This window comes from Quercus lobata, chromosome 5 (assembly GCF_001633185.2).
Source record: "Quercus lobata isolate SW786 chromosome 5, ValleyOak3.0 Primary Assembly, whole genome shotgun sequence".
Taxonomy (NCBI): Eukaryota; Viridiplantae; Streptophyta; class Magnoliopsida; order Fagales; family Fagaceae; genus Quercus; species Quercus lobata.
In genome coordinates, this window is record NC_044908.1 from 24,715,471 (window position 1) to 24,725,182 (window position 9,712).

The window sequence follows — 9,712 nt, forward strand, 5'->3', positions numbered from 1 at the left end:
CTATTTTCTTCTAGGCCCGTATGTTTTAGGCATAAGACAAAATTGTTGGCTTTCTTCGTTTCTAAGACTTTGTTGTCATTAGATGTTCTCTACTTTTTTCTTGAACCTTGTGAATTTGTGATAATATATCTGCTTTGTTTGCAATTGCTATTGTACGTTTTTAGACCCCTTAAAACACAAGTTGTTTAACCTAGTTATTTAGCCAAGTGATAACTTAGATAAATTATTTAGATCAAGGTAAACACATTCAAATCATATCATGTAAATAATGCAGAAATATAAAGAACATAAAATATGATAACCTAGGAAAACCAAACCGGTAAAAAAAACCTAGGGAGAATTTAACCTAGTTATCCTCCAAGTAAAACAGATCCACTATGAAAAAATTGAAGTTTGTACAATAAGACTTAGACCACTAACATCCTATTGCTACCACGAGTAGAAAACTTACTACCAAGACCACGTGACAGCTCTAAGTCCACGGACTACTTCTTTCCTTGATTCACTGTAATCACAAGTACTCCCACTTGTGACTTTGAGACTCCACTCAAAGGTTTTAGATCTTCTTTAAGTTCTTTATGTAGCAACTGAAGCGATCACCAAGTTCTTGAAATGAACCTTAATCTTGATAACCCTAAGTGTGTATGAAGGTAAACACCTCTAGATCTCACAAGAGATTCAACACATAACACAGCAAAAACTTCTAAAATATAGCTAGGGTTTTTCTTTTTATATTTGGAGTAAAATATAAAACCCTACACGTTAAAGGATTTTATGTAAGGAAATGGGCTACTCTCAATTTGTTTGGTCCATATAGAAAATCAAATTTTGTAAGGAAACATCATTTAATGCATTGTCTTTTACATAAAATTGTACAAATTTTCAAATCTACTTTTTTTAATTTAAACTTTAATAAAAGAAAGCTATTAGATTTTTAAATAAAGTAAGGGAATAAAGCTGTCTTTGCGCGTCCCTACCATTTAGCATTACGAGAAGTATTTGTGGCTACCTTCTTTTGTTGGTAAAGGGAAAAAATCATGCTTTACACAAATAAAAGAGCGGATTTGAGCAAAAATGCAAGGGTGGAAAGAGAAGCTTCTATCTCAGGTTGGAAAGGAAGTTATGATAAAAGCAGTAGTCCAATCTATACCTACCTATTCAATGAGTGTGTTCAAATTACCTATTAGTCTACGTAAAGATATTGAAGCAATGATCCAAAAGTTTTGGTGGAGGCAAGGGGAGACAAAAAAAAAAAAAAAAATCCATTTGGTGAAGTGGAGTGCTCTTTGTTTGTCTAAGTCAGTGGGTGGAATGGGTTTTAAAGATATTCAGAATTTTAACAGTGCTCTTCTTGCAAAACAAGTTTGGCGGTTATTACATCATAAAGATTCTTTACTTTATAAGGTCTTTAGCACAAAATATTTCCCTAATAGTAGCATCTTGGAAGCGCTGGTTCATCCACGTTGTTCTTTTGCTTGGAGGAGTATTTTACAAGTGAGGGATGTCATCAATAAGGGTGCGGTGTGAAGAGTGGGGAACAGAGATAGACAGCCTAGAAGATCCTAAGGACATAGACAGCCTAGAAGATTCTAAGAAGGACGTAGGTGGCCTAGAAGATAGAAAAAATCACTCAAATGTATCCTTGAAAGAAGGAAAAGAATCAAAGATTCATTAGATGTCTTGTCGAAATCAAGAGGTAGAGAGAAGTGAAAGGGACAAGTGATGTCCTTAGGTTCAGTACTTAATGAAGGAAATAGGGGATCTCGGTCAGGCAGAGGACATGCAACAAAAGGGAGTATGGTCAGAGGCATTCCAAGCTTACCCATTGCTAGGAGGAATCTATACAATTTCTGGGAAAATGTCAAACCAAGAAGAGTTAACATCAAGGCCCTAGGACCTTGATGTGTCCTTTTAAAGCCTTGAGAAGAGGACCTTGGCTGACACATGAAAAGCCAAGGTGTATGTTCAAATTCCCAACAAAAGTCATTAAATATCCACCAAACAAGGTATCATCTTTGTAACCCATGGTTTAAGCCCATGGGATCTCGAATTGGTAGTAAGGGAGAAATGGTTTGGTCGGTAGGAGAGTGATTTCTGGTGAAAAGAGGAACCTAAAGTTTTCCCTTGGATAATGTATTTGCCTGAAATGCATGAACCAATGGAAAACTCAGTTCTTTTGTGTGCATGGCATCCCCCCATAACTTCCTCTCAGTTGTCGGTATTAATCAAAGCTATCACCCATTGCATTGAATATCCCACCTACTCTTTTGACTTTCCAGAAAGGCATCTTCCATTTGTAGTTAAAGCCAAATACTTTTTTGAGTTATAATGGCCAAATTTAGCTAAACCTCTACCCAATGAACTCTTTGAGGTTCCTGTCAGAGGACATGGTTTTACCCAACAGACCAAGGACGTCTTCACCTAGAGGTCCCAAACCATGTCCACTATAAAAGAACACCAAAGCATAGCAGAAGACCAATAGGCCCTGAATAGGCAGAAGACCATGAGCAGACAAAGAAACTCATGAATAGGTGCAAGAGCCCACTAATGAGTATGAAAGCCCATTAATGAGTACACAAGCCCATAATTGCAAAAGGTCACGAATGGGCAAACCCAACTCTATCCATTACTCTATCGGCCCTGAAAACCCAATATCTAGCAAGGCCCAAACCTAATAGCAAAACTTAGGCCTAACAAATTGTAAAAAATAGGTTAGACTCATCAGTTAACAAGGTATCTTAAGTCTTATATGTAGCTCACTAAAGAGTCTTGTAACTTAATGACATCGATTAGCAATTCTTTAATATAAGAGAATTTGCGTTCAGACCGCTCATCTTCCACTTTTAACTGATGAGGGAGGGAGGGGGGAGTCCCATATTATACTTGTCCCTAACTAACAAGCAAGTGGTCACACTTGTAACCATCAAGTCAACCCAACCATTTAAGGAAAGACAATAATTGTCAATTTCAGAATTCTCGCCAAAGAATGATTGTTATCTCAACCTTACCATAAAACTAATGACTAAAAATCAAGAAACGTTTAGTGTTTTAGTATAAATTGGGTTCCATGCATCAGTTATGGTAAAAGAGTGATTGATCTCCTATTCCTTGAGTTTCATTCTAAAAATAAAGGAATAAAGTTTTCCAACAAACCAGTATAAAGGAAAGTTCCTCTAAACCCTACTATGTGACAAGTGACAACTCAAAAGATTATTCACATGTATTTTTAGCCACATAACTTTTGTACATATAAAATTACGTCATTTTAACTAGAGGGTCCTTAATAGCTCAATTTTGATGAAAATTAATGGGAGGATTGAATTGAACAAAGTTGAAAGTTAGGAGATTGAATTGAACGAAAGTGAAAATTAGATGACTATATTGAATTTTAAAGAAAGTTGTACATTATGTTCAATTTGTAATTTAGCTTTATTTTTCTAAAAATTGCAACTTACATATAGTAGGTTTTTAATAAATATTTATTGTTCAATTATGATATTATTAATACAATTTTTCTTTAATGTACATATAATCTCTAATTAATGCGCATATCACACAAATATTCTATCAAAATTTTGGCCGGCATTGAAATAATACGTCAAACAAATGACGAGTACTTTTTTTTTTTTTTGAGTAAAGAAAGAGGAATACTTTTTAATAAAATAAATTTAAGACGGACATCCAAAATTGCTTCCTCCAAGCTTATAAAGTTATAATAACAAGACAAGATGAGAAAATGATGATTCTCCCTTTATCAGTGGGTTGATAGGACTCGAACGTTGATCTTTAGGCTATTTCCTGTAATACAAAGTACACAGAATCAGAGGGGACCGGTGGGGGACCGGCCAAAAATCCTCCGATGATCAAGTTAGTTACTTTGAACTCTCTGTAACGAAGAAATGTTCTCTCAAAAGTAAAAGTGTCTGACCCCCCTTACCTTTCATCGAAGAAGCCTTATATAGTGTGTGTGTGTGTGTGTGGAACGGTTTATCTGTTTAGGAACCGTTCCCAATGTCGAGGAGTCCGGCGAATTAGGAGTAACTTCCATAACCGCTGTGGAAGTTACTTAGGTCGGACGCTGATGAACTCGTCCATCCATAGTCAGGATGGACGACACCTCAAGGATGATCTCGTCCATCTTCAGTGGAAGATAACGAGATCATCTTGGAAGGCTTGACGTTCATAACTGATAAATAGATCTCACGAGGTATTGCTCGTCCATGTATGGACGAGGTTCGCCAGTACGCTTGTAATTTTCATCGCCTATTGTAGCTTCTTTTGTTGGACGAGACATATGGACGAGTTATGGACTTGGGGATTTATTTATGACACCATCAGTTGCCCCCTCGTCCATGTGAGTCGTCCAAATGGTTGAACGTCTTTGGACTGGTAATTGGTTATTAATTATTCGCACCACGTGTCATTTTTTTATTGGTGGCTAATTTCGTCGATTTATATTTCCGAGGTAGATGCCACGTGTCGCTTTCGTATTGGCTGGGTCGTTTCGATTACCTAGGTCAGCATCCTATAAATAGTGGAATGCCTCCCTTAACCCTTTTCATTCCAGAGATTTTCTTCCTTGACATCCGTCGTCTAGAGCCTCGTCTAGGAGTTTCTCTGCGTCTAGAGTCTTCTTCCGTCTAGAGCCAGGTACTCTTCTTCTCCTCGTCTTTAGGTTTTAAGTTTCTTGTTAGAGATGTCCGCTGCCTCCTCGTCTACTGATAGCCTTAATAAGGCCATAGACGAGTACTGTGAGGATACTAGTGAGAGGTCTAACTCTAGCAGTGCTAGTGATGAGAGTGGAGGAAGCACGGACGAGAACTACTCTTCTGGGGCCCCTGGGCTCCCTATTGAGGTCGTCCAAGAACAGCTTAGGAGAGCTTCTGGCTCTCAAGCTGGTTCTCCGTCCAATCCTACGGACGAGGTAGAAACCGTCTTCAGCTGCGCTGTAGGCGTCCATTCTAAGACGGACGAACAGAGGTTAAATAGCCTTAAATCCTGGTATCAAATCCCAGACGAGTTTAACCCTAGGCTGCCCGTCCGTGGAGAGTGGTGTTGTGAGCCCCGTTTTGGTATAGGCGTCTATGAATCTTACTTTTTAGGTGGCCTTAGGTTTCCTTTAAATGCCTTCGATAGAGAGTTATTAGTTAAGTTAGGTTTAGGTGTTTGTCAATTCAATCCTAACGCATGGAGACTAATTATCTCCATGCAAATTTTGTGGAGGGAAGTTTTTGGTGGGGACCGTCCTCTTACAGTGGACGAGTTCCTTTATTGTTATAAACCTTCTGCCATAAGTCAATCTGAAGGTTTTTATCAGTTTACTGCTAGAGGGAATGATTGTAGGTTGATCAAGTCCCTAGCTTCGTCTGATAGGAAATGGAAGACGGAGTTCATTTTCGTTTCAGGCTTCTGGGCAGGGAACCCTGTGGACGTTGGCAGGGATCCCTTTCCCCCTTACACTGGGGAACTAGGGAACCTTCGTCCAGAAGGTACGTCCCTTCCCCTTGTTTATTTTTATTCTTACTTCTATTTGATATATTTACAATTTCTAACCTTTGTTTGTTCATTGTGTTGTAGCTGCCAAACGTCCGTCCCTGAGTAAATTCCATCGTGACCGCGTCCATAGAGCTCGTCTACATACAGACAGGAGCTTTCGTTCTCTTGTCACGCTAAGACGCTTAGCCAAGTGGGGTTTAGGTCCTGAGCCTTCAGACGAAGCTATCGCCCACGAAGTTACTGTGCGAAAAAGTAAGTTCTTAGCTAAACCTCCTTTTCTTTTTCTTTTTTATGTGTACCTTCCTAACTCGTTCATCTCGTCTTAGGAATGTCAACAATGAAAGAGAATAGAGGGAAGGAGATTGCAGGAGAGGGGAAACGTCCTGAGGGTCAAGCCCAAGATCGTCCTGAGGGTCAGACTCGTCCAACGGTTGGGGACAAAAGGAAGTTCTTGCCAAAAAATATTGACTTGGAAGGGCTCCCCAGTCGTAGGGACAAAAGGGTCAAGTCAGGCTCGTCCAAGGTGGTCAAGTCCAAACCTCCCCAGTCCCAGCCTGCCGTCCAGATAGTTGATGTGGACTCGTCCACTCCAGTGGAGTCCACGCCGTCCAAGACTCCACCCAGAACTCCTTTGGCCAAGTCTACCACGCCTGGCTCGTCCCAGCATTCCACGAACATTATTGAGAACGAAGACCTGGCTTGGAAACGTTTCCAGATGGCTGTCAAGGACGAAGATATAAACGTGCTACAACATGGGTTTAAAGGAATTTGAACATTCAGGCGTCCATGACCTCTTCAAGGTATGTCAGTATCTCTCATCCTTATTTGGGTAGCCACTTTTCCTCATTTAATCACTCTATGTTGCTTTGTCTATTCATAGGCCATGTCCAAGTTTATAGCAGCGTCTAGACAGGCAACAGAGCTGGACAAGACGAGAGTCTTGTTGGAGACGAGGATTCAGCAGGTGAATGCTGAGTGTAAAAAATGGGCTGGGGTTGCTGAAAAAGCTAAGGACGAGGTCAAGGAACGTAACAAGCTGATTGAGGAGCTAAGGACGGATGCAGTGGAGAAGGATACGCGCATTGATCATTTGCAGAAGATGAATGATGAATTGAATGCTCGTCTCTCCAAGGCAAAAGAGGACGCTGTGGCTGAGTTCAAGTCGTCCAAAGAATATACAGACACTTTGGATCGCAATTATGCAGCTGGTTTTGAAGATTTCAGAATGGACGCTATTGAGAACTTCCCTGAAGTTGATTTTAATGCAATCAAGCTTAACCTTGCTGCTGCCACAAGCTCTCTTCTCCAGACTGGCTCTGATGACGTCAACGTGGAAGACGATGCTAGTACCCAGCCTCAGGACGCACCAGTTGTGAATGCTCCCCCTTCTTAGGACGAGACTTTTAACCTTAGTGGTTTTTCTCTTTTTTTTTATTTGGTCCTTTGTTTTTGGACCTTCCTTTATGTAACAAGAATACATTATACTCGTCCATGGTTTTAGGACGGGTTTTTAAGTAGTTTCTGCTTTCCAAACTAATCAGGGTTTTTTGGACGTAGGAAGTCTACCCTTTGAATGAATTTTTATTATCTTTGCATGGACGAGTGATTTCATTTTCATGGACGAATGTTGCCAAGCTATTTTAACTCCAACTTTAGCTCGTCCATATCGAGATTACATATTTTTCATGTAGTCTAACTCGTCTTAGTAGGTAGTATTTTTAATTAGCTTGATTCGTCTTAGGACTTGCAAACTAATTTTACTTACCATCTTACTTATTTTGCCAACTTTTTCTCTCGTCCAGATTTTGGATTGTTTCAGTTGGCTCTGTCTCGTCCATGAGTTGGACGAGTGTGGATGTGGTTTTTTCCTTAGAAAATTTAGACGTTACATCTCTGCGTCCAGAGATTTTGTTCGTCTTGGATCTTTCAATCCTCTTGAGGATTGACTTGGACGATAATATCATGGAGAAATTTCACACAACATTTAGCACATAACATAAATATTGTTTACAGACAAGGCATATGCACACTGATGCCTTTTTATTTAATAAATACATACTTCATGACTTCGTCCATAACCATAACACAACTATAATAAGTAATAAGATCATAGTTTCAAACTCCACACATAAGCAACACCAAATATAATAGTATCAAACACAAACAGCATCATACGTAGTAGTAGGGTAATTAGACTTATAAGACCCAGTCTCGTCCATAGGTTCACTCTTACTGGTAGTACCTCCTCAGGTGCTCCACATTCCAAGGATGTTCCAGCTTTCTCCCGTCCAGGGCCTCCAGGTAGTAGGATCCTTGCCTTTTACAGTTGATAACTTTATAGGGTCCTTCCCAGTTTGGGCCCAATTTCCCATGTGCCGGGTTCTTGGTCGACAAAGAGACCTTTCTCAGGACGAGATCTCCAATGTTGAAACGCCTAGGCTTCACCACCGCGTCGTACTGCATAGCCATGAGATTCTTATACTTTGCTGCCCGGTGTTCTGCATTTGTCCTTACCTCGTCTATTAAATCGAGGTTCAGACGAAGCTGATCTTCATTATCCTTGTCTTGATACATCATCACCCTATGATTAGCCATATGTACTTCTGCAGGTATGACTGCATCACTTCCATAGGCTAGTTTGAAAGGAGTCTCTCCTGTAGGTGTCCTCACTGTGGTCCTATACGCCCATAAAACTCCTGGTAATTCATCTGGCCACACTCCCTTTGTCCCCTCAAGCCGAGTCTTGATGATTTTCAACAAGGATCGGTTTGCAACTTCAGCCTGGCCGTTGGCTTGGGGGTGTGCAGGCGAGGAGTAATGGTTCTGAATTCCAAAATGTGAGCAGAAGTCCTTGAAGAGTGCATTGTCGAATTGTCGTCCGTTATCAGACACCAATACCTTCGGCACTCCAAATCTGCATACGATGTTCTTCCACACGAAGTTTTTCACATTCTGTTGCGTGATATTTGCCAACGGTTCTGCCTCCACCCATTTGGTGAAGTAATCGATGCCCACCACTAGAAACTTCATCTGCCTTACTCCCAAAGGGAAGGGACCCAAAATGTCCAGTCCCCATTGTGCGAAGGGCCACGGTGCCACCATTGGGGTGAGGTATTCCGATGGTTGCCTGGGGACGTTGCTGAATCGCTGGCACTGGTCGCAGACCTTAACGTATGCTTTAGCATCAGCTTGCATGTTCGGCCAGTAGTACCCTGCACGGACGACCTTGTGGACAAGTGATCTTGCTCCCGAATGATTGCCACATGCCCCTTCATGAACTTCTCTCAGCACGTAGTTTGCTTCGTCCGGAGCTAAACATCTAAGGTAAGGTTGAGAGAAACCTCTCTTGTATAGAACTCCATTCATAAGGACGTATCTAGCTGACCTCACCCTCACCTTTCTGGCCTCGTCCTTTTCTTCTGGTAGTTGTCCGTCTTTCAAATAGGATATAATGGGAGTCATCCAATTTTCTTTGTTATCAACCTGCTGTACTTCCTGGGCATCTATACTTGGCACATATTGAACTTCGTCTGACTTCTCTAATGATTCGTCTGCTGAGGCCTCCTTAGCTATAGTATCAGCTTCCACGTTCTCCTCCCTTGGGATTTGAACGAAGTCAGCTTTTTCAAACCTTTTCACAAGGCGCATCACCCTACCAAGATACTTCTTCATTCGTTCTTCCTTCGCCTCATACATCCCATTCACTTGCCCCATGATCAGTTGGGAATCCCCCATGACACATATGGACTTTGCTTCCACGGACTTTGCCAATTCTAGCCCTTTGAGGAGGGCTTCATATTCGACTTCATTGTTTGTCGCTTGGTACTGTAGACGGACTTTATGTTTCAGTTTATCTCCCTCTGGGGACTGCAGGACCACACCAATTCCTCCTGCATGCCGTGTGGACGAACCATCCACATGAACGATCCATCTCTTACTGTCCTCTGTTTCGTTATGACTTGGGGTAAACTCCGCAATAAAATCTGCTAGGGCTTGAGCTTTAATGGCATGCCTTGGTAGATACCTGATATCGAACTCACTTAGCTCCACAGCCCACTGGATTAATCGTCCTGCAGCTTCCGGCCTATTCATTGCCTTTTTAAGAGGATGATCTGTCATAACATTAATGACATGTGCTTGGAAATAATGCCTCAGCTTCCGTGATGCTGTGATTAGTGCGAAGGCCAACTTCTCCATTTGCGGATACCGTCCTTCC

General features: G+C 41.2%; 2 protein-coding genes across 2 annotated transcripts; both read left to right on the forward strand.

Moving 5' to 3' along the window:
* Positions 1–3,996: 3,996 nt before the first annotated feature.
* LOC115990225 lies at positions 3,997–6,236 on the forward strand. Its single transcript, XM_031114072.1, has 4 exons — positions 3,997–5,489; positions 5,578–5,748; positions 5,823–6,159; positions 6,212–6,236. Exons 1-4 carry the CDS (start codon positions 4,697–4,699, stop codon positions 6,234–6,236), a joined length of 1,326 nt encoding a protein of 441 aa, XP_030969932.1. The 5' UTR covers positions 3,997–4,696.
* A 1-nt stretch (position 6,237) lies between these two features.
* Positions 6,238–6,889, forward strand: LOC115990226. Its single transcript, XM_031114074.1, has 2 exons — positions 6,238–6,296; positions 6,377–6,889. Exons 1-2 carry the CDS (start codon positions 6,249–6,251, stop codon positions 6,887–6,889), a joined length of 561 nt encoding a protein of 186 aa, XP_030969934.1. The 5' UTR covers positions 6,238–6,248.
* Positions 6,890–9,712: the final 2,823 nt, after the last annotated feature.